The sequence below is a fragment of the Pteronotus mesoamericanus genome, unplaced genomic scaffold (genome assembly GCF_021234165.1).
Source record: "Pteronotus mesoamericanus isolate MK-2021 breed Mesoamerican mustached bat unplaced genomic scaffold, CSHL_Meso_final scaffold_232, whole genome shotgun sequence".
NCBI classification, from domain to species: Eukaryota; Metazoa; Chordata; class Mammalia; order Chiroptera; family Mormoopidae; genus Pteronotus; species Pteronotus mesoamericanus.
In genome coordinates, this window is record NW_026555311.1 from 18,272,308 (window position 1) to 18,297,761 (window position 25,454).

General features: G+C 35.2%; 1 protein-coding gene across 9 annotated transcripts in view; it reads right to left on the minus strand.

Annotated features, from left to right (window-relative positions):
* The window catches only part of PDLIM5 (PDZ and LIM domain 5), a 187,441-nt gene that overhangs the window by 127,930 nt on the left and 34,057 nt on the right, over positions 1-25,454 (minus strand). For all 9 annotated transcript variants that reach the window (XM_054591724.1, XM_054591723.1, XM_054591721.1 and 6 more), the window contains exon 3: positions 2,403-2,554. In XM_054591724.1, coding sequence (XP_054447699.1) covers positions 2,403-2,554 — 152 coding nt within the window. The remainder of the gene's footprint in view (positions 1-2,402; positions 2,555-25,454) is intronic.

The following is a 25,454-nucleotide window of genomic DNA, read 5'->3' on the forward strand; positions in this document are numbered from 1 at the left end:
TTTATAACAAGTTGGTTTTTTGTATTTAAATAGTTTAAAAGAATCTTTATTAGAGGCAATAGCAGATTATTCAAATGGAAAATGTATCCAAACAGGGCAACCTCTGGTTTTCATATATTCTTATGAGATCCAGAAATGGTTTCAATAGAAAGTAAGCTCCTGCGTCCTGGGTCATAACACAGAGAGCACAATGTGATAAGTAGGCTAGTGTGAAAGAAATGATATGCAGCCCAAGAAAAGAGCTTATACCCTAAGTAAACTTTCAGCTTTAGAATTTGAAAAACAGCCCATCATCTGTATGTATTTTGTTCTGTTGATATCTCACACAAGTTAAGCTTCTTAACTTCTTGGTTCCATTTCAAAAGCATACCTAGTAAAAAATGCCCATAAATAAAAATAAGTACTTTACTTTCATTCATGAGCAGAAAGGATACTATCAAAAAAGAACTTTTTAGCAAGGTTACTTTTCACATTGATTATTTTTATAGGCATTAAAATGTACAGCTAATAGTTATCAAAATTTAAATACACAGAACCTTTGACTCAACAGTCCACTGAAAGGAATTTCTCCCAAAAGGAAAAAGGAGGAACTGGATAGAAAATCATGACACATCAAAGTAAATCTATGAGTCTAAGTTCATAAAAAATTTTACTGTTCATTTTTAAGACCAAATCGATATTCCTCCAGGCAAGTACATATAATTTATCCTGTATATATGCCCAGAGGTATGCCCAGAAGGTATCCAGCCATGTAATATAAAAAAATAGAGACATTTATTAATGAGAAACATTGTACATAGAACAATGATGCTTCAGTGCCCTTCAAAGTAGGCCCCTTGGGACCTCACACAGTTCTCCCAATTACCATCAGCTGCTGTGTCCTATTTTCCTGAATCTCATCAATGGTCTGAAATCTCTTCTCTTTCAAAGGTGATTTTAGTTCTGGGAAAAGCCAGAAGTTGCAGGGTGCCAAATCTGGGCAAACAGGGGGCTAAGTCACCTGGGTGATTTGATGTTTCACCAGAAAACTCTGCACGACGTGATGCATGAGTGGGCATGTTGTCATGAGGAAGCTGCCAATCACTAGCTGCCCATAGCTGAATCATCTGAATAGTTTCCACAGAGGAATGTTCAAGCTTAACGCAAAATTTGGTGCAGATTCACTGCTTTACTCAGTCATTTTGAATGCGATGGCCACACAGTACAGATGCTCACTCAACAGCATCTACTACCCCTACTGACTGGTACAGCGAAGTTGTCATTGCTCATGCCTGCGCATTCCAGTCTACTCTCCTTGGATGCCAGATTATAGCAATGTCACGTAAACCGTTCTCATTATTTTAACAATGGCTGAACTTTTTTCTGGACATACCTCACATATCCTTCTAATAGTCCCAGGAGAGAAACTCAAAAAAAAAAAAAAAAAAAAAGCTTCCATAGCTAAATACATTTGGAAGGTACCGCAGATATTATCCTCTCTTAAATATTTATAATACACAAGATAATCTATTAAAGACTATGAGATGTTTTTTGGGGGGAAGGTGTTTTCCAAATGAATAGAGTGGAAATGCTTTTGTAATCGCTAAAAATGAGACTTGTTTAAAACTTTCCATAACCACCTGGTAAATAATAGCTCCCTTCCTTATAAACCTAAAGGTTTGGATATATCACTCAATCACCCTTTCTTCATTCCTTCTTTCTCCTCCCCTCAGACCAAAATAATGCAGTGGTTCTAACTTTATACTTTGTAGTAACAACAGGAAACATATTAAAATATAATTATTAGTTTTTACTCGTAGATATTCTGATTCCTGTCAGTATGTTTAACAAGCAATCCAGGTGATTTCCATGTAGGTAAGTGTTGGGACATTCAAAACACCTGACCATACTATCATCAAGGGGATGATTAGTTATTTCATAATTGAGCCCATGTAACTTAAAAAAAAAGTTCAGAAAATCTGGACTTCGTATATTAAAAAATTATTTTTTTATCCAGAAAAAAAAAGAGGAAAAAAAAGAGAAAGGATATACTAAGAAAAGTCATGTCATACCCTAAAAGAATATCTTCTAATAAAATGCTCAGAATAGTAACACAAAGGGATTGACCCTATGATGAGAATTTTTAGCCAGCTCTCCCTTGAGAAATTTTAGGAATTCTTAAACTGACTGAGCTGTACACACAATTTTTATGAGTACGTGAATACATGCTTTTTAATGGAGAAATAATCCAAAGCTTTCACCAATTCTTACACTGCTTGATTACCCAATTTAAGAGCCATATTTTTTATTTATCTGAAAAAGGGGTAGTGAAAACTGCTTTAGTTAATGCTATGAACCAGAGACACAAAAACACATTCCTTGGTGTTGTTTTCTCTCTCAGAGCCAAACAAAAAGCAATTTACCTTTGCAGAGTCATATTCAAGGAGCCTGTACAACCTTTAATCTTGTTCTGGGCTTCAAGATGAGTCATTCCATGGGCACTTATTCCGTCAATGCTGAGAAGCACATCGCCTATTCTCACATTTGCCTGGGATGCTTTGCCACCATCTTTTAGCTGTAATAGATTTAATTAGGAATGTCACTTGTTAAAAAATAAATAATAAACACAGATGGAAATTACACTTTTGTTTACATCAAAATAAAAGTACAAACTATTAGGCAAAGTAATAAAAAGTATCTTGTTTAACAGGTAAAGTTAAAATTTAAATAACATTCATGTTTATTTTTTCAATCCTTATTATTTCTATAAAACTAAAATAATTTTATAAGAAAGGCTCCCTGATAATTTCTCCATTTCTTTATTGTGTAACAGTAGTGTGCAACTGTTACAAATGAAAAAGAGGTATAGACAAGGAAACCACATTCTAGCAAAAGAAAAAGATTGTACGCTGAATAGGGTATTTAATACTCTCTTAGAAGTAATTTTAAAACTCTTCAGACAGTTGTTTTTTTTGTTTGAACGCAAAAAGTAATACACACAGAGGCTCTACTGAACAATGCTTCCTGTTCAGTTCAATTCATATCCAGTGTTTGGGTGCTGAATTATTTTAGATCACAGGCCCAAATATCTGTTATCTGTGTTTTCTGCTCCAGGCACTTTGGAGGCGGGGAAGGAATCAGTGTGTCTGAGACAGACATTTTTGTGTACCACAATCTTTAATCTTCAACCTTTCTTCCCTTCTCTGTAAAATTTTCTGTTACCAAATTTTTCTAAATAGAAAAAAATATCTTTTTGAGCAAGGATATGGAAAAGCTAACACACACAAAGTGTTTAAAATATTTCAAACCTTTCAAACAAAACATTCTCTTTCATATACATAGTATATAGTGATTTTTTTTTCATCTTTTTACTAATGGAAACAAACAACTCCTTTCAGCTACCAAGATATTTGAAGGTTAAAAAAAATTAATGAAATGTAAACACTAAAAAAATAAAAATTGCTAACAAAATGGATCAAAATTTAACTCATATAAAACGTATCAACATATCTACATTATATATGTATATATAGTCACAACTTACATATGTTGTATGGTTGTCAAAGTAGTTCTAAAATTTAATGAAAATTAAGTAAGATTTCAGGATCACAAGATCAAGAAAAAAATTAAGGTAGAACTTTATTACATACATTTTTTAAATACTGTAATGGCAGATACATTTATTAAAATATATGGGGAATGTATGCATGTATATTTGAGATTTAGAAAAAAGTCTTTACAATTACCAAGTACATTAAGTGGTACAGTTTTACTACAATCATGCACTGAATAATGACTTTTTGGTCAGCCACAACCACATGTACAGCAGTGGTTCCTTAAGATTATAATGAAGCTAAAAAATTCCTATTGCCTAGTGACACTATAGCTGTAGTAATGTGTAGCCCAACACATTGGTCATGTGTTGGTGGGGACTGCTGAAAACAAATCTACTATGTAGCCAGTGTTATAAAAGTACAGGACATATAATTATGTACAGTACATAATACTTGAAAATAAACAACTATTTTACTGGTTTACATATTTACTATACTACACTTTTTTATTGTTAGAATCTACTCCTCACACTTATATTAAAAAAGGTTGCTGTAAAATATTATGCCATATTAGGCTGACAACAGCCTCGTACATCTCCTGTTTACCTGTCTCTTGACTGCGTCTCTTTTTTTTGTGCTCGATTTAACCTTGTGTTGTTTTGTATAGCAACATGCTATACAGACTTGTAGCTTAGGAGCAATAGGCTATATCACAGAGCCTAGGTACATAGTAGGCTATACGATATAGGTCTGTGCACTCTATGATATTCACCTAACAATGAAAATGCCTAATAACACATTTCTTAGAACAGATCCCTGTAGCTAAGCAGCTCATGAGCAAATATTAAATAATAGGTATGGACCATCTTTTAATCTCAAAATAGGAGTCAAATTTCAAAGACTGTTTTTTTGGCAACACAAAGGGACATCTATTCCCTATTAAAATCAGGAAATGAATTAAATTTGAATCCTGATAAAGTATAAACATAATTTATTCTAGATTTTATTCTGGCCAAGAAAGGCAAGCATAAAAACAAAAAACAGAAATATAACACAGCTAAATTACCTCACTATTCCTAACACAAAGTAGCCTTAACACAGTAACAATGAAACCTATGGAACATTTCTCTACATGTACCCAACAAAAACAATTTAAATATTCCCAGTTTTGTAGTACTGTAAAGGTAATGAACAATGTATTAATAATCAAATCCAATGTTAAAACTAGATAAAACTTTTCTTACCCCTTTGTTCCAGGTGCCTAACTAGATTCTGAGATCCTATGACCTCAAGAAGTTCAAAACCACCCTCTCAAAATTACTTATCTTTTTAAGGTTGCTTGTAATTACTCTGCCACCTTATTTTCAGATTATAGAGCATAGAAACCCTATAGCTCCCATGAACTCTGCCTCTTCCAAGTACCACATCTAGTGAAATTACTGAAGTTTGTCGATTCTTCCATTCCCCTCCCATGCTAGTCTGTATATGACCATCTGTCTGTCACCTTGATCTTTCTCACCAACTGCCTTCTGCAAGACACTCCATATTCCTCGCCCTCTCCTCTAGCTTTACATTTCCCTAATGGTGGCCCTACTGCTGACACACTGAGACTCCAATCATATCAACCATTTATGAAATGAGGATAAAAAAACTTCAAATATCTTCTGCTTCCTACAATGTAAAAAGCCAAAGCCCAAAATACAAGCCATCTTCAGTTTGTCACCAACTGGATTCCGACCTCAAAACAAGTACCATAAAAGATCAGGGATCATATTTTATAATTTGCTCTTCTCCAAGAGTTTTGATTATTGTAAACATTAGAAAAATATCTGATTAGACAATGATAAATGAGAAATTAGTAAATCAGTACATCAGTTTAATATACTAAATTCTAGAAGTACACTTAATTCACCAAAGAGAGAAAAATAGATTCTAATCTGAAAATGATAATCTTCAATTAATCTTTAGGCTGAACTGATTTAAATAAGGTCAAAAATCAAACCGTATTTCCAATAGAACAAAGTAATGCCATTTTTTTGGATAGTAGTGCTATTTTTCTTAGGACCTCTAAAGTGATATCACAGTTCCCCTTGGTAATGTCATCAAACAAGTATTGGGAAGAGCTGAATTATATTTAATCTCAACCCTTTCTGAATAAATTATCAGAAATGGCAATACCAGTCATCATCTGCCTAACCTTTCATTACCATTTAATCTGTCAAATTCAATTTTGCCTACACTTTTTTGAGCTTGGTAATATTGTCTTGAGTTTTTTCCATTAACTTCTTTTTTTAATCTCTATGTTTATTATTCTATACTTAGGCTTTCTTCTACTCATGATTTAAACTAAAGATCACCAAAGCCTGAACTAATGCTGCATATATAGTGGGAGAGGCTCAAGGCCTAGAAACAAATTTAAGGATTGTTAAAGATGGCCTGTCACTGAATACACCTATGAGCTTCACGTATCGCCAGAATCACTTCCTCAAGCCATGCACTCATTAGAGACATAAATTTCCCACCTCAATTGGGTATATATAGCATTATAAATTGTGAGCAGCTGAAGAAAAACTATAAGGTCACTCATTATTTGCATAGCTCATTTTTTCATTTGTTTTTGCAAGTCTAAATAGCCTGCATTTGTTTGAAGCAGTAATTAAGTTTCTGTCATTAGTAAATCTTACACATCTATGAAAACAATAAGGGTGTGTGTATTACATAAATGTACAATGTGCAGAAAGAAAAGCAGTTGTGGGAAGCTCCTGGGTCAAACCCACTATAAATCAAACTAATCACAAGCAAATGCTTCTCTTTTGATCTTTAAGTACATTTTTCAGAACAGCTGTCCAATTTTCCATAAACTGAACTAAAGCTGTTTGCTTCTTGAAAAACATTGCTTTGTGGTCTCACTTAAGTTGCAAGCATACATGGCTGCACATGCTGGAACTACCTCTGAGCTTCTGTTTATGGATGTAAATGGGTGAGAGTCATTTATGCTGACTAGAAAGAAATTGACTTTGGTAATTATCCTATTACGTACTATGAGTAACAACCTCCTGCATGTTTTCAACAAATATGGACTTCTTGGAAATATATGACCCTAATACCATGGGCATGACAGGAATGCCATCAGACTTTACAATGTGAAAAAGGAACATATAAATATGATAGCTACAGAAGGAAACACTAAGGGAAACTTCCAATGTCTGACTACCCTGGGAACTAAACCATGGGAAAATAAAAGCTATTGTTTTTCTAACAGTGATGTTACTAAAATTTGGAGAACTATATCAATAAAATTATATCAGTCTGACCAAAAAGAAAATTTCTTGAGGCAGAGGAAAGCAATGAGAAAAGTCTTATTTAAAAAAAAAAACAAACACCCTGATTAATGGTCAATCTTTAATTTTACTTTACAATGTTATTTTCTAGTACCTAGTTGTAGAATAAAAATTTGCATCCAGACATATGAGTCTATGGCTGGAAGCCTCTAGGTGTTTACCTCCCACATACTTCCCAGAACACTGTGAATGTGACTTTTTGTACGCACACCACCCCCAATAAAAATTAGAATTTATGAGCATTACACCAAAATAGAGAACTCACAGAACTTGTTTTCCTGCCAAAGGATGAGTACTACTCAGTCACTACCAAGTACAACAAATAAACAAAGTGGTAGAACTTTTAGCCACTAAAGTGAGAAGAAAAACACATTTGAGAAGTGCTACATTTTTTTTAAACACATCATTGAAGTCCTTTAAGGCTTTTTTCAAGTCCCAATTTATTTATTATCACTCTGGTGCTTATTAATCTGACCTACCATATTACTCAGCACTTACAGTTGTTGTGTCTTGTACTATTTATTGTTATATAGTGTTACTGCCTTGACCAACCTGTAAATACTACTCAACCACATATAAAACGCTAGTCTCTGGCTTGGAAAACCGATGTGAACACGACCCTTTAAAATTGGAGGATACTTTGCATTCATTTTAATAGCTTTTTCTGTGAAATAAAATGATCTAGGTTTTTGTAGGTTAGAATGGTGAGACAAAACAAGCAATTACTGATGTGTCTCTGTGAGTAAATTTGTAAAATCCTGACTCATGTCAAACTGCAGTCAATTTTATGCAAAACTCTGAGCATTTACCTTATATGGTAACAATGAGGAGAATACCTCAAAGTATGTGTCATTATGCCTTACAAAACCAAACAGAAAAGGATGATATGCATTTTTCTACATAGCCACTAAGCTACCTATTTTAAACACGGGGCTTTGGCTCATAGTTTGTTCAAGTAGTCTAAATGCATTTCCCATGATGAGTCCTTCTTTATTGAAATAACATCTTTATTTCTCTCTACCACTATGCTAATAAAATTGACACATGCCTTCTTAAACTGTAATTCACTGTAAGATGCCACATAACACTTTCATTTTATAACTAATACATATGTGTTTAAGCCCAGGGATTTATTTAATGTGCTTTTTAGTTAATGTATGAATATAATTGTACCAGAAATATGGAAATGCTTAGTTAAAAAACAGAGCACACCTACAAACATCTCAAAATCAAATTTGTTTATTACAGAAAAATTAGTGTTTCTCTGTATTCACTCCATAATAAATAAGAAAAATGGTTAAGAAAAAAAATCAGCTATAATGGTTAAAAATGAATTAGTGAACTCTAGTTTACCTGGGAACAGATTTACACTGAAATTCACACACTTCAACCTCCCGACTCACTAGGTTCTGTTCAAAGATGAGATGAATTCCCTGAAAGTGTATGCAAATTGTGTGTAAGTATGCATGTATTTTCCATTCAGTTAGTGCAGAGCCTTCCCCAAATTCTCAAAGGCATCTACAACCAAAAAAATGTTAAGAACTAATGATTTAATGAAATGTTAGAACAGTGTTTCTCAAAGTGTGGTTTCTAAACCACCAGTGCCAGCATACTTCTCCAACAGAAAAAAATCACAAGCCTTTCAATATCCACAAGAGATGTTTCAAAACAAAACAAAAAAATCAACTAACATCAAGAAAACTTAAGAACTCAAAGCAGATTTAATATTCACTAAAAATGGTGCAAAATCATGATTTCACATGCTAGCAGAAAATAAGTGTAGCTCAGAAAAACCACTTGCTTTTAAGAAACTTTTAACATCTTCATTGTGTAAATGACTAACATGTAGTAGGAGCCTATGCCAGTGATTTTCAACTGGTGTATGGCAAGAATTTTTAAAACATTCAATACCTGACTATTTAGTCAGGGGCACTGACCTCTTCTTCTCCCTTAAGACTGTCAAATTAAAAAATGACAACAGCCAACACAACAATAGCTGCCCAGTGTAAATGAATCAAAATTATACCTATTTTTTGTCAGGTGGCAAAAAATGTATTTTTTGGTGTGCCATAGAATTTTAGTAATTAGTTTAATTTCATCTCATACCATGAGATAAAAAAGATTGAAAATCACTGGCTTATTCCAATAAGGCACTACATTCAGTAATGAATTCTGAGAAAAGGTAAAAAAAACAGGCCCTTTCCCTCATCTCCTGTTTTATGCTATTTAACCTTTCACATGTGTATGCAACTCTACATAATGTACTGTTCCTTAAACCACCTGTGGTGAAAGACACTCTCTGTGGGGAAAGCCTCCCCCACCCCCCAATTTGCCATATATCAATTCTTCTATAACCTATAGTAATGATAAGTTACTGGAAAAACAAAATTTAAGTAAGTCATACAAAAATATAAGACCAATTGTTTTTCATCAAATTCAGTACACATGAAATTACTCTGTCAAACTATAAAAGTTTCTGGATACTTTTCACTTCTTTCCTCATTCCATCTGAAACTATAATCAACAGTTCACTAGTCTGTATACCAGCAAGGATGCATCTTCTAGGCAATGACTATATTTCTCTTTAGGTCAACTATACATGGACTTAAACATAATACACAATTAACACCTGCTAATTACCACACTAAAAATTAAAGGTGTTTAATGCATTGGCTATTATTTAGTAATTTAACTCATTTCTGTTTCGTTGTTTTGCTCTTATGTTAAACATAAAGTAATTATATTGTATATTTATTTTGGCACACTTACCTGACTTTTTCTTTAGGAGTTGTTTCTAAAAAGGTACGCACATTTAAATTTTTGATTTATGATACCAGACTGCCACAAGAATATCTGTGGCCATTAATAATTCTGCAAACACTGTAAGAAAGTGTCTGTTATTCACACCCTTGCAGTTCTAAGTATTATGAAAGAAACCTGAGGGTAATTCTAGCTCTACCACCAATAAATCCTGTGACCTTGGGCAAGTCATTTACATCTTTGGCCCTTTTTCTCCTCAGAAAATTGGATCAAATATTCTAGGGTCCCTTTAAACTTAAAACCATAATAAATATTTACACAGACTTTACTTTCACAATCTCTCGTTAGGCCAAATAGTCATTACAATTAGTATCCGTTACTCACTTCAGCACTAATTTTTCAGTATTCTCCAATTACTTCATAGATGTTATTCTTCTTATTCTATTAAAAAACATTAAAATGGCAAATGTGTTCTTCTTAAAACCTAAAACCTCAGTCTGGCAGCTCTGGGTGGGGGGGTGGGGTGCTGGGGGTGGAGGAATTGAGCTAAAAAGAAAAAGGACTCATGGACATGGACAACAGTGTAGTGATTGCAGGGGGAGACAGAGAAATGGGTGGAGGTGCAAGAGGTATAAGGGGGACAAATGGTAATGGAAAAAATACAATAAAATATAAACTACAAAAAATAAAAAATAAAAACCTAAAATGTCAACATTAGAAACCCAAAAGGCCAAGTTTCAGAGCTAACTAGAAGAGAATCTAGCTTATCTACTTTTTCAGACCTGAAATATTTTTTTCCTTTTAGAATGAATTAGTTTAAAGGACAAGAATCTTCTTTCCACTGAGAGCAGCTGAGTCCACTCAAATTTAATACTAAATTAGGCATTCATTCCTTTATCACACAATTTACTGAGCTATACATATAGACCAGGTGTTAATGAGTATAAAATCAAATTATTAGGCTAATGGGGAAAACAAGTATCCATTTATTCTATCATTTAACACATACTTATCAAATGCCTATCATGTGCCAGGCTGTTCTAGGTATGTACCACAACAACGAACAAAATGAGGTCTTGCCCTCATGGAACTTACATTCAGTCAGGGGGAAAGAGACAATCAACAACAACAAAAACCCATACAGATGAAGAATAAAATGTTAGGAAATAGTAAGTATTTCAGAAGACAAAGCTGAGAAAGGAAAAGAAAGTATCAGGAGACACTTTTAAGGGAGGGTGGTAAGAAAAGACTTCCTGGAGAGGTGACATTTGAACAGACGTAAATGAAGTAAGATTAAGAGCCATGCAGACAGCATGTCTAGTGGGACAGCATTCCAGGCAGGGGGACAAGCAAACGTAAAAAAAATAAATAAAAATTACTTTGACACACTATAGGGTACTAATGAAATGTATAAAGTTACCAATAACTCAAAGAGTGGAATGATTAATTTAATATACTTAGGTGGCATGAAGATTTCTCAGAGATAATGACAACTGCCCTGAGCGCTGACATACGTGTTGGAATTTGCAGAAACAAAACAGAAGAGATCCACTAGGCAAAAACAAAAAGCATGTGAAAGACATAATAATACAAAAGTACAACCATTTTCAGGGAAAGGCAAGTAGTTCAGGGTACCTACTTTTTACAGAGAAAGTGACAAGGAAACTGACAGTTCAGGCTGGCCAGGTTGCCAAAAATCATACAAGGGTAGAGTATGTGACAATAAACAACTTCTGAAGAATCTACGTTTACAAGTTGCTTCTATATCAACTAGTGTTGTCTCCTTAAAGATTTCAGTGCTTAGAACAGATTGCTTACATTATACAACTACCACTCTTGGATGTCTTAGTGTTTCCAAGAAACCCATGCTTGTCAACTGGTTCTTTTCAGTGCTTTTTCTACCATGCACTTTCTGTCATCCCTTAAAGATGAATATGTCTTCACTTCATTTCTGTTGCAGGAAGTATGGCCTCAGCTTTCCTTGTACATCTGTAGCCTTTCTGTAACACTTGGACCCAAGAAATTAATGTTTCTATGCATAGAATTATTTTATTTATCTTGCTTGGGATTTGTTGAGCAAATAAAACCCTAGGGATTCTTTTCCTCCCAGTTCTCTTTGTTTAAGTCAGAACTACCACCAATACCCCTTAAAGGTCTTCTGTGCCTTTTTTTTGCAGTCCCAGGTTTATTTTTCTAGCCCAATAAACCAGCCTGTGCATTCGGCTTTTATCAAGACAGCATCAAATGTTAGTAGATGATTTCTAGTACTCTGATCTCCAGTCATAAAACACTGATATACTTCCTCCAAGACAGCAAATGCACAATCACAAACAGCAGCAAGAAATGGAAAGGAAATGTTCTTACACCAGTGTCACTGTTTTTTAGTTTTTGTGTTTTTTTTTCTCTCTCTCTTTAAATTTAGAGTAAAACAGACTGGAGCAACACTGAATGAGTCTTGCTCTGGTGCAGTCCATGCACCATATCCTTCTGAGCTCAGGGTGACAGTGGACTTGGCAGGGGGCAGGATGCTAAAAGCAGTTAGGGAAATATTAAGCAATGTCACTGCTCCCAGTTGTGTGAAGTCTACACAGGGGTGGGAGTGAAGGCAGTGGAGGGGGCCAAGATATTGATTTGGCTGGTAAAACAGGCCTGAAGCATGCTGTCTGCTGTTTCACTTCACCCTGTTTCCCATTCATGACATCAGCATTTTGATGAAACAAACCACCTCTTCCCATGAGAGAAAAAATTCAGAGTCACTTAAATATAAAGACAAAACGAAATCCACTATTGTTAGAGAAAACAAGAATTTACTAGCAGAATTAAATCTAGGGTCTATAAAGAGCTTTTCTTGTGTCAATCAAAAACTATCAGTACTACCAACTGTTGATCATTGAATGATGAGAAATCAGTGTTTCACTTAAAAGTATTTGAGTTATGTTAGAGTATTTGACATGGGTTCCAGTCTTTCAACAAATCGTTACTGAATACATGATATATACCAGTGCATGAGGTATCTTTTGAGGGGACATGAATGAGAGTAGCATAGTGTAATTTTTTTTGTTAACAATATTAGTAATTAACAAATAATATTTATAACTAACATTTATTGAGCTCCTCATTATATGCCAGGCATTATGCTAGGCACTTTTCTACTATCTCTTTTAACAAAACCTTCTATTTCTACAGGTAAAATGACAAAAGGTAGTAATCAACTGTGCTACATTTGTTCCATCTCACAAATTAATATTTTGCCTTAATATTTTGAAGTATGCAAACATCTATTAAAAAAGTTATACATTAAGAATATATTTCCAAGAACATCTATCTAGCAAACCCCTGGGGTTAGCTTAGCTATTATTCGTTGCTGGCATTTATTACAAGCCATTTCCTCAACTTCCAAGCAAGGTGGGAAATAGTATACAACATTATTTGAGTTAGAAGACTCTGATTCCAGGAACAAAATCTTCCAACTAGTCCATGAGTTCTCCAGCTACACTGTTCAACGTTACAGACATAAATTAGAGAACAATGCACTCACATGTAATGTCTCATTGCTCAGAAACATTGTAAGGTAAGAAACACATTCCTTGCAAAAGATTTTTTAATCACAGGCACACATCATGGACTAAAAATTGTTCTGGCACAAAACCAAGGGAACAGAAACATAAATTTTTACTGAGAATTCTCTAGAGTTACAGCAAGTTCCAAGAGTAAAGATTTTTTTTAAATACATATTGTTTTTCCTTTGTTACATTTATTTTGTTTGGAAGAAATAAGAAAGGAAGAAGGGGCACCAGGCATTTTGCCTTACCAAAATGATTTGCAAACCAAAAACTTTTCTCTTTGAAGCAATATAAAACAAAAAGAACCAAAAAAACTGTCAGACATGACCCAGCCCTAACTGAAATGGATTTTTTTGTTATATTTATTTTTTCACTCCAAAATGTAAAACTATATTTGGGCATTTGATTAAATGTATGAAATCTCCTTTCTTGATTTTCATTTAACAATTACTCTGTAGTCATTAAAAATCATTTCTTGGAGCTGAGTCAGTGTATGTTTCCAGCAACTTGTTATAGACTTAGGAGGAATGTGCATCATTTTGTAGATGCCAAACCACAGGGTAGAAAAGAGAGTAGCATGCTGAACTGTGGAAGAAAAGCTTAAAAGTTTTTATTTTTTGACTTGAAGATAAATGAAACATGAGGCGGGACCCCAAAAAGCAGGAATTATCTTCTGGATGGCCGGCCCTTTGTAGTATAGGCTTTCCCTGTTAGGTGACTGTTCTAGGAACCTATCTGTATCAGTGTACCAGCTGGCGTTGTAAGAGGCTGCGTTCAGCTTCAGTGAATTCTTTTTGAAGACTCTCAACGCACTGCCCATTTCATGATGGGCAACTGCTGAGTGTTCAACAGTTTTTAACCAAAAAGGGCAAGACCCCCGTGCCCCACCCTCCCTATTCACCCTATCTCGCCCTGAGCAGAGCAAATTTTTTTTGTTTTCCCAAATGAAAAAAGTCCTCAAAAGGAAGCCTTTTGTCAATGTGGAAGAGATAAAAAAAAAAAAAAAAGGCAGAAGCATTAAAAGGCATCAAAATCGACAAGTTCAAAAACTGTTTTGAGCAGTGGAAGAAAAATCTCAATAGGTGTATTGCATCAAATGGAGAGTACTTTGAAAGTGACTGAAGTTTAAACATGTAAGAATAAATACACAATTTTTTTATAAGTAAATTCCAGGGGGTATTGGGTCCCCTCTCATATAGAAAGATAAATTTATAACCCAGTATTTAGATTCAAAGGAAGAGATTCAAAAAGAAATTCAAATTCAATAAAAGAGGGCTTGACAAGGAGTCCCCAAAAATAAAAACAAGATTATAAAAGGTTGTGTTATCATTATGAGTCAATATTATCACAGTCTGTTGAGGATTTTTTTAAAAAATATTTTTAAGTAGTAATATAGCCTTAAAATGCATTTTTTTTAAAAAAAAAGCACTATTCACATTAGGGAAAGTGTTAGTCCCACTATATTCTATGTGTTTAGACTGTATCAGTGTAATTCCATATTGGAAGAACAACCACAATCAAAACAGTAAAAGATCCAGAAGTTATACCCTACCAGGAGTTACTTACTAAAAATGGATAGTGTTAAAAAGACTGAGTGTATAATAGAAAAAAGTGTATTAGATTTACTGTGTTTTACAAAACAGAAATTCACATACTTGGCTGATCACAATCTCTCAGGACACTTTTCAAAAGTATAGACTGTGGAGACTTATTGCAAAAGATTCTGATTTAGAAGCTCTGAATGAAGACCCAGGAATGTAATAATCCTATAGGCAAGAACTAGAATCTATGGGTATAAATTCCAGAAAGAAAGATTTTAATTCTCAACAGAGTTAAGGACTTGAAACACTCAGAACATTCTAGAAATATAATGTTTTCCTCTCAAAGTAATGAGTTCCTATTCTTGGGTATGTCTAAGCAGAAGGCAGGCAGCCACATGCCATGGATATTGTACAGGATATACATAAATTTGAAAATGAGAAATAGTATAGTGTTCAATGAATAACTGGTCAGTAAACGAGCAGACATAAAAACACCATTACACAATTTTAGTTTAGACCATGTTGTACATGGTCTTTCTCCAGAGGGTAATAACACCATAAAGTTTTGATTCTCATTACACATCATAACATCTCAATCAGACTGCAAAAATTTTTGCTTTCCTATAGCAAGTACTATAAAATGAAATATGAGTTTCAATGGAGCAAAGGTTCAGACTACCTGGATTTATATTAATAAATAATAAACATAGCTTCAAAAGACAACACTACAATAACATTCTGTTAAACTGTGATGACATTGATAAATGGAAGAAATGAGAAAGGAGGTCATCTCCTAGGCCAGAGAGAATTCGGATTATTCAGAGTTTTTAAAATTTTTTCTACACAGGATATTTAAATCGTCCTATAAAGATACAACAGTCATCACTCCAAAAAGGAATAAAAAGATGTCATGTGAACTAAATACAGTCTATTTCCCTATCATTCTGCATATAATAAATATAAACTTTCATGTAAAATAGCATGATGCCAAGAGACCATATCACAACCTGCAGTTTAGGAGCCAAAAGAAACCAACAGAACAGAGTGAGAAAAGAAGAGGGGTAGAACTCCAAGTGGTGCGGAGTTAAATGTAGCAATGATTTTTTTTGCATGTTTGACAGATAAAAAGCAAGTCTCAGCTATCAAAGTTGGTACAGGTAATCAGATGCTTGAGCCTGTAGAAACAGGACTAAGCCATAGCCAGGTAATTCAGTTGGTTAGAGCCTCATCCTGATACTCCAAGGTTGCAAGTTCTATCTCTGGTCAGAGCACATACAAGAATAAACCACTGAATGCATAAATAAGTGGAACAACAGAAGAATCAAGATGACCAGAGGAGTAAGCGGAAGTCACACTGACCTCCTCCCAGGACCAATCTGGAATTATGACTAAATTGTGCAGAATCACCTGGAACGAACAACTGAACAATAGCAAGAGGAGTCTTATAACCTCAGACAAACAGAATAATCAGCTTTAACACAACCTAACTGGTAAGGAGTGCGGTAGAGATTTGAGAAGGTGGGCAGGACGCCCATGGGCGGCAGCACCAGAAGGATATTGAAACGACCAGTTGGATCCCCGCGAGAAGAGCGGGGTCTAAACAATAGGCGGGGATCTCCAGCCTAAAGCACCAGAGCCAAAAAAGTACACAGATAACAACCAGCTGCAAAAAGAGGCAGGGTTGCTCTCTGCCAGACAGGTGGCTCAAGATGCAAAAAGGGCCTGTCTAAAGGGCCAACACATACGTTTTCATTTGTAGCCACTTACCCTGGTCTCTGGCAAAGGGGGGAGAGTGGGCTGAAGACACCTGAGGAGAGACTGGGGAGGGAGGCTTTTGGGAGAGAACTGAGGGAGTAGCTGGAGGGATCCCAGTGCTGACTCCTCCCCCATACCACAGCAGCCATCTGGCTCAGGCAGACCACTCCCCTGAGCAGCAAAGGGAGGAGAGGACCCAATAACCCTGCCCCCAGGAGGGACTCTGCACCACCCTGTGGTGTATGTAAGCTGGCCTGCTGAGAGCAGAGTGACTAGATTAACAGCTAAAGGAGACAGCCAGAAACAGCAGAATCCTGGAAGTCTCAAACAGACTGCCTAAGGTCAGACAGGGTCAACATCTGACATCATCATAGGCAGATCCAGAGAGAAAAAAACAGCAGCCTCCTACCACAGAGGTTCACACCACAAAGTCAGGAAATCAAGACAGATCAATTTAAGAAGCAGAAGCAAAAAAGAAGGGTCTCACAAAGAACGGGAAGACAAAGAAACACTACCCAGTCAAAGGGAAAGGAGGAATCCCCAGAAAGAGAACTAAATGAAATAGAGGCAAGTAAACTATCAGGTATTGAGTTCCAAACAACGGTTCTAAGGAAGCTCAATGAGCTTGAGGAACTTACTGCAGACTACATCAGCATGAAAAAGGACATAGAAACTATCAGTAAGAGACAAGAGGAAATGAAGAATATGATTTCTGAATGGAAGAACACAGTATAGAAAGAATCAAAAGCAGGCAAGATGAAGCAGAGGAACGAATCAACGAGCTAGGGGTTAAGATAGAAAAAAGCTTCCAGAAAGAGCAAGAAAATGAAAAAAAGACTCAAAACGAATGAAGAGGTGTTGAGGGAAATGCAGGACAACCTGAAATGTAATACCCATATAATAGGGATACCAGAAGGAGAAGAAGAAGAAGGGATAGAGTACCAGTTTGAAAAAGTAATGATGGAAAACTTCCCTCATTGGAAAAGAGAAAAAGTCACACAAATCCAGGAAGCACAGAGGGCCCCATTCAAGAGGAACCCAGTGAGGCCCACTCCAAGACACATCATCATTAAAATGGCAAATATCAAAGACAAACGGAGAATCCTAAAGGAAGCAAGGGAGAAACAGGTAGTAACATACAAGGGAGCCCCAATACGGCTAGCAGCTGACTTCTCAACAGAAACACTACAAGCCAGAAGGGGATGGCAGGAAATATTTCAAGTCATGAAAAACAAAGGCCTGCAACCAAGACTGCTCTACCCAGCAAGGCTCTCAATTCAAATGGAAGGTGAAATAAGGAGTTTCCCAGACAAAAGAAGGCTAAAAGAATACACCTCCACCAAACCAGCATTGCAAGATATGCTAAAGGGACTGCTTTAAGAAGATGAAGAAAAAGAGTCTATCAATACGCAGTTCCTTTCACAGTCACCACTACTTGATATTACCAATATTTTTAATACTTATTAATCTGACTGTGACAATGATGTGTTATTTTGTTACTTTATTATTTGTTAAAAGTAAAGCTGTTTTTGTGTATTTCTTGCCTGTTTCTATGATTTTAAAAAAGCTTTAAATGACTTCTTGGTATTCTTTATCCATTTGTTGATTAAATGTTTATAGAATTTTTTCCTTAAAAATAAACAAAAACCCTATTTATCCTTTTTTAGATGTGTTGCAAATACTTTCCTGTTCTATTACTTGTCCTTTAACTTTTTTAAAATGTGTATGACTATACAGTCTTAAATGTTTAATATAGTCATATTGTCAATATTTTACTTTATAGCTTCTGGGTTAAAATATTTTACCTCAGGGTAAGAAAAGTATTATTTTGCATTTTCTCCTAAACCTCCTTAGATTTTGCATATTGATTTTTACCTCACCTGAATATTTCAGTTCTGCAAGGAGTGTCCAATAATTTCCTCTCAGGCTGTGGAGCAACTTAAAACTCTCTCACTGCATGGAGCTACACATTTAGTCTGACACCTTTGAAGAGAAAAGTGTTGGGGCTACTGCTGGTCCAAAATCTATGGTTTGAAACTGGAGGCCGGCACCATAGATATGCTTTCTTATATGTTGCGATAATATATACAGTTAACACAAAACAGATTCCCATTTTATTAAATAAAATTGTTTTGTGATCTATATATGCCTTTGTGATGCTGTGTAGACCAGAGAAGTGACACTATGAATACGCTTTGAGCCTGAACTCAAAAATAATTCACTACAATGTTTTTCCCAGTTTACCTAAGAACAAAGTAATTGCAAAACAAAATCTTAAATGAGTACAGTAGGTAAGTTCATTACCTCTCCAAAATGAATTTTGTATCATATAACTGGTAACCATTTATCTATCATGATCATATCATGTTTTATATAGTTCACTGAGTATAAGGTATTCCTTTCATTTTTTCCTGTATTAGGATACTAATATTACATGTCTATATTATTTTCACATCTTTAAATAAAAAACAATTGTTACTAGTAGGACAGAAAATTCAATTATCTCCTTAACTTTAAAATACACAAAGAAAGATTTTATTGACAGTAAATATGTTGTTATGATATGCCCTCAAATGTTCAGCAATATCACTAGGAACACAATAACATCACAGAAAAGCATTAATTCAATTAGATCCAATGACAATCTCTTCCTTTGAGAAAAATAATACCTATGGCAAAGAATCATACCTAGCCTTCAAAAAAACAAACAAACAAAAAAAAACCAATCAAACAAAACAAAGCCCTACACCAGAGTATAGTCTTAAGTAAATCTTAAATCACAATTCACTCAGTTAGTGTACACTTGAAAGTGCCACACCTGCTGGGCATAAATCTGAAATCAGAAAGACTCAAACTTTAATGCTTTTTACTTACTACCATCAGTGAAAATTTACAGAACTATAATGAGACATAATTTTAGATATGTCTGATTTTTCTGAGACTAACTAAATTTGTATGGTGTTATCTATTTGTGCTCTAGATTTTAGGATCCAATCAAATGGAACCTGAAATTGGCAGTGCATGGTCAGTTGGTTTTGCCTTCATTAAGTCAAATATGCATCTGGCAAGGCATCAGCCCAGACATTTTCTGGGCATCAGTGTGTTGGCCAAGAAGCTCCCAAATAATTCAACTGCTGCATTAGTGATGTTCAAGTTGCAAAAATAAAACATTTCCTCAGACGTTACTGGAAAACAGCTTGTACTGATCTCCATAAAAATGTCCTCTTACATATTCATCAACCCAATAAGACTTCCACAAGAATTCCACTACTTGCAAAAGTATTTATATAGGTCTTATATTTATTGACATAGAGAGAGATATAACTGCAAAATAGAAGAGTCATGTCTGTTTTTACCTACAAAGCAAGTAATATATTTACTTAGTAATTTCAATTTAATATTCAAAAGATAATTCTTTTTAAACATCCTAGACAGTTCGTTATATGGAAATTGTGTTTTCACTGCTTGATGTGCAAATCTGTAAGCTTAGGAGACAGACAAATAACTGTAATGCCGAAACTTTAAAAAGAAAAATCTTTTTTAATTTTTGTCATGCAACCTAACAAAAGATGTCATGGTCAACTTACAACACAACATAATTATAGGGTACTGTAACTTAATGGAAAATCTTAAGCTAAAGTTTAACACAATATTTTATTCTGTAATCCTAAATAGTAAAAGACCATGCTTATACAGTTGGGTCATCTGAGGTTACAAAATTCTGAAAAAAAGAAGTTATTTTAATTTATGTGTTGATGTCATCTACATTCTCAAAGAGAAGTAGGAACTTTAAAGTGTATGTTAGTAGTTAGGCATATCAATTATCTTTGAATATAGCACTAATATGACAAATATACTATAGAATATAATATAGACAAGAAACCCTATTTGATTCAAGCGTAATTTAACTAGGAAAACCATTTATATATGCCAAGCATATTGGTATGGTCTATAATTCAAAGACAAATATACAAAATGTAGTGCATGCTTAGAATAAGCTCACACTCTGGGACTGAAGTTGAGAAAGGATTCACACTGGTTTCAGCTCTGAAAAATGTATAGGAATTTAAGGCATACAGAGCAGAAAAGCACAAAGAAATGTAGCTACAAAAGCCTAAATATAAATATAAATATAAATGGAGAAAAAAGTTACCATGACCTGGCGATAAAGTGTAGAAACAGTGTGATCTAGTCAAGCTTTATTGTATAAAATGAGAAGGTAGATTACAGTATTCTCTGGTCAATTCAGGCTTCTAATGGTTTTTCTGCCCCTCTCAACTGCTTCCACTGTTGGAATAAAAGCTTTCTTAAGGGAAATTTGCCGATAATTACTGAAAACTTTCAAAATACATGAAATCTTGGCCACACTAACAAGACCTCTAAGTATTTACTCTCATCAAATGAGAGTGCAGGATGTTTACAGTAGCAGCTTTCATAATAGGAAATGGCCATCTTTAAGGTCTGGAATTTAAAGAATTATAATAATTCATGAAATTAAATAGTATTCAGTGGTTAAAATGATTATAGAATTATATCTCTATGTCAATAAATATATGATCAATATAAATACTTAAATTTTAGTCCATGGAATACTGTTAAGTAAAAAGGTAGGAGAGGACACAACACTAAAGAAGACACAAAGATGACAAAAAAGCAAATGAAGATGCTCAATACATATAAAATGAACAGGTTCTGGTGACCTAATATATAGCATGGTGACTACAGTTAACAATACTGTACTATATACTTGAAAGTTGCTAAGACAGATCTTGTATGTTTTAACCACAAAAAAATGTACAGAAAAATATTCATCAACAGAGTTTACAATATTTTAACCAGTGTTTAAAAAGACAGACACTTAGGTCATTTCTCAAATTTTTAATTAACTTTAAAATGTGTCTATAATTCATCATAGCATTCATTAATAAGATTATCAAAACTCTATATTAGATTTTTTTGTTATTAACAGCCACATAAACATATATATTTGGAAATAAATAAGCAAACATTCATTTTTTTTAATTTCTGGAATAAAAATAATTTGAATATCAGAAGCTTTGATCCATAAATTATGTACATCAATGATAAATGACTATATGTACTGATCTACAAACATATTCACGATATGTATTAAAAACAAAAAAGCTGCAGAGCATCATGTATTTGTGGTAAAAGAACAGTACACATTTAGAACATAGAAAGAAGACTAAAAAGCTGGAAGAAGGGAGGTTGAAGAATTTTACCTTATACTTTGTACATTTTTATATTATTTGAATATTTTATAAGTACCATTAAAATTTTAATTTTAGATAAAAAATATGTATTTGTTTTAAAAGACTTTACCAGATACTAGCCAATATTTTTGGCATTCTATACTAAGTAGTAAGGATCACATTATGACCAAAACCATAAAAGCAATAAATTTTAACCATCTGATAGCCAAACTAAAGAGTTAATTCATAATTTATATACTTATTCATATTTAAATATCTATCCAGTATATGATATATATGTATATGTATTTATAGGAACTGCATGTTATATAACCTAAGATGACCAAACATTCCCAGTCAGCCTGCAAAGTTCTAGTACCTGGGACAGGCTGTACCAGACTGACCTGTGCCTGGTTCACAGCTGCTAGAATAACTGCTTGTCTCAATTGTCCACTCTATTCCCTTATGACCAAAAAGAACCCACATACTACCATCTGAGACCAAAGGACTGCCAAATCTTCTAGGACTACTTGTATTTCATCAACAGATGAAAACATACCTTTATGGCCACTCTCAATGGGAGGTGTACAAAGTAATTCTTCCTGCAAAATTGCTTTCCATAAAAGGAGATGAGCTGTACCCTCTACTTCAGTTCCTTGTTACTCTTACACCTCCTTAACTCATGGAGTAATAATTTCCCTTAGGGCAAATTCTTTACGGCATTTGGTTTAGTAAAAGGCAAGGCATTTTATGATGACTGAAACAGCCCAATAAAGAAAAGGGCAGTGAGGGGGGATGCAAACCACGTGCTCAACCAGGAGGCCTCAAAATGTCTACCAGGTAAATTGAAATTGGCATTGCTGAAGAACTGACTCAAAAGTACAGACACTTTAAAATGTGCAAGTGTTCTGTTTTAATGATGTCTAGATTCACATGCATAGAAAGCTTTGTTTATTGCTCTATTTTCCTTGGAAGTGAAATTTTTGTACCAAAAATAGTATTTGTCTTCATGGCCATTTACAATACACATTTAATGGCAAATATATGATTTAGCAGTGACACCACATTTTCCAAAACTGAAGGCAGAAACAAGTTATTTTAAAAATGGCATCAAAATTTTTTAGTTAAAAAATATATTTCCATTTCTAAAAAAAGAACTTTGGTAGAGAGTGACAAAAATTAACACCTAGGGAAAAAAATATTTCCCATATAAAATGAAGGTTATGGAAATTTCTGGAACACCTCAGTGAATATCTTGCAAATCAGATAAGTACCAATAAAGAAAAAACAGCTCCCTAGCTCCTTGTAGATAAACACTGTTTCAAGTCAAGAATAATATCAATTACTACAAGACAAAGGACTTTCCTCAAACATTAAACACTCATGTAAAATCAATCTCAAACCTGATTTCAGATCCAGCTAGAACACATTAGTGTTAATAACAAATGCCTGTAATGAAGGACATACTCATTCATCATCAGAAGGAACAGGCAAAACAAACACAACTGGAGGGACCTGCGTAGGAGGCTGGAAGAATCTAGGAAGGCCCAAACACAGTATTTCTCAAATATCTGTGTCCTTGAATCACTTGCACTGCTTGTTAAAAACAGATTCCCATCAGCTACCCATAGAGATTACAGTTCAGTGAGTCTTGAGTGAAGCACAGGAATGTGCATTTTTAAGGAGCTCCAGGTAATTCCGATACAGGTGGGCCCAGAAACATTGGTCCACAGACTCCTTTATACCGTCTGAAGTTTCTTAAAAAGTACACACAGCCTATTCACAACCACCCAAAGGAAAGTCTGAATACGGCCACTCCACCTAAGGAATGAGTCCTGTGTCATGTTTTGTCAATACAGCAATTTCTGAGCATTTGCAGCTTGGAGCCATTAAACGTAATGGAGTCTCCATTGCTAATGATTTTTTTTTTTTTTAACAGTTGCCTTCTACTTTTATCTTCTTTACAGGACTGAAAGCTCCATAAAGTGAGGACCCATCTTTCCAGCAACTGTGTTCCCAAAATTGTCTGCCCATAGCGAGCACTACATAAACATGGATGAATGGATGGACATACTGGTCCCAAATCACTAACACTGAAGAAAAGTCTGGCTGCATGTCTCCCTGATAAGTCAGTCCTATGGTCCTCACATGCTTTCCACCAACAGCAGAGTTTAGAAACACTGGTCTAGGTGGAGGTGACTTATATTTAAGGATTCCTCCAGCCCGGAGGTTCTGTAAGTCTGCCTTCGGCCATATTTGGACATATTTATGTTTATAAAAATCTTCCAAAACAACCGTCCGCGTGTGTGCGTGTGTGCATGTGTGCGTGTGTGTGTGCGCGCGCGCCCATGCACGTGCATGCATAACACTCACATTTACTTCTTTATCCATTCATCTTTTGATGGACAGAAGTTATTTCCATATCCTGACTATTGCAAATGAACATAGGGGTGCATATATCTTTTAAAATTAGTGTTTTCATATTCTTTGGATGAACACCCAGAAGTGGAAAAGCTGGATCATATGGTAATTCTAGTCTTAATTTTTGAGAAATCTCCATACTGTTTTGCATAGTGGTAGTACCAATTTACACTCACCAACAGTCTGCAAGCATTCCTTCCCTTTTCTCGACATCCTCTTCAACTCTTGTTATTTCTTGTCTTTTTGATAATACACATTCTAACGAGTGCCTTTCACAACAAAGGTGTGAGGTGATACTGTGGTTCTGATTCGCACTTCCCTAATAATTAGTGATGTTGAACATCTGTTCACGTACCTGTTGGCCATCTGTATGTCTTTTTTGGAAAAATGTCTATTCAGATTCTTTGCTCATTCTTAATCAGATATGTTGTTGTTGTTGTTGAGTTTTACAAATTCTTTATGTATTCTGGATATTACCCCTTAGCAGATGTATAAATTGAAAAATATTCTCTCCCATTCAGTTGTTTGCCTTTTTTTATGACAGTTTCCTGTTGGGAAACACCCCACTTGGTTTCAGGGACTGTAGCCCCACCAACAGCAGGGCCCACCAAGGCAAGAGTTAATCAAGGAGGCCTTGGGAAAACAGGCCACTAAGGAGACAAAACCTGTTCCCATGGCAGGGGCGCAGCCCCTTCCTCCTTCACATCACCCTGCTTGGCCCTGTGATGGTCACTTGTTGATGACGGGTAAGTTCTCGCAAGCGGAGGGATGACCTAAGCCAGACATCAGCCAGTATGGGCAGCAGACAAGGACTTGGGGGACATGGAGAAAAGGCAAAAAGGCCCGCACCCCTTGGCTTGGCTTGGACATGGCCAGAGTCCTCATTCCATCTGGAAGAAGTTTCCTTGTCTCTTGGTGGCTCTGCCCCACCTACCTGGCTCAGGCTTGAAATACTACTAAAGGCAGGTAGAGCCCTAAACTGGATAGGGTGGTTCCGGGGGACAATCAGGCCTAGAAGTAAGTTCCTCTATAAACATGCTTTGTTCTTCCCTTAAAAGCAATGAAAACTGGCTCATACTGGGAAGGAGATTTATATTATTCATAGACCCTGACCTGAGGCAGCTCTCTGGTGATCCTTCAGTTGTTATCTATGATTTCTTTTTTTTTCTGTAAACATAGCCTTTTGACATTGATTAATGAGCTTTGTTGTATAACCCCTGTGCACATGGTTCTCAATAAAAGCCTTTGGACACCGGGGCTGGGGCTTTTTCTCCACTACAGAGAAGAGCTATTTCCCCTCTCCTGGCAAACAGAGAAATTTTCTGTG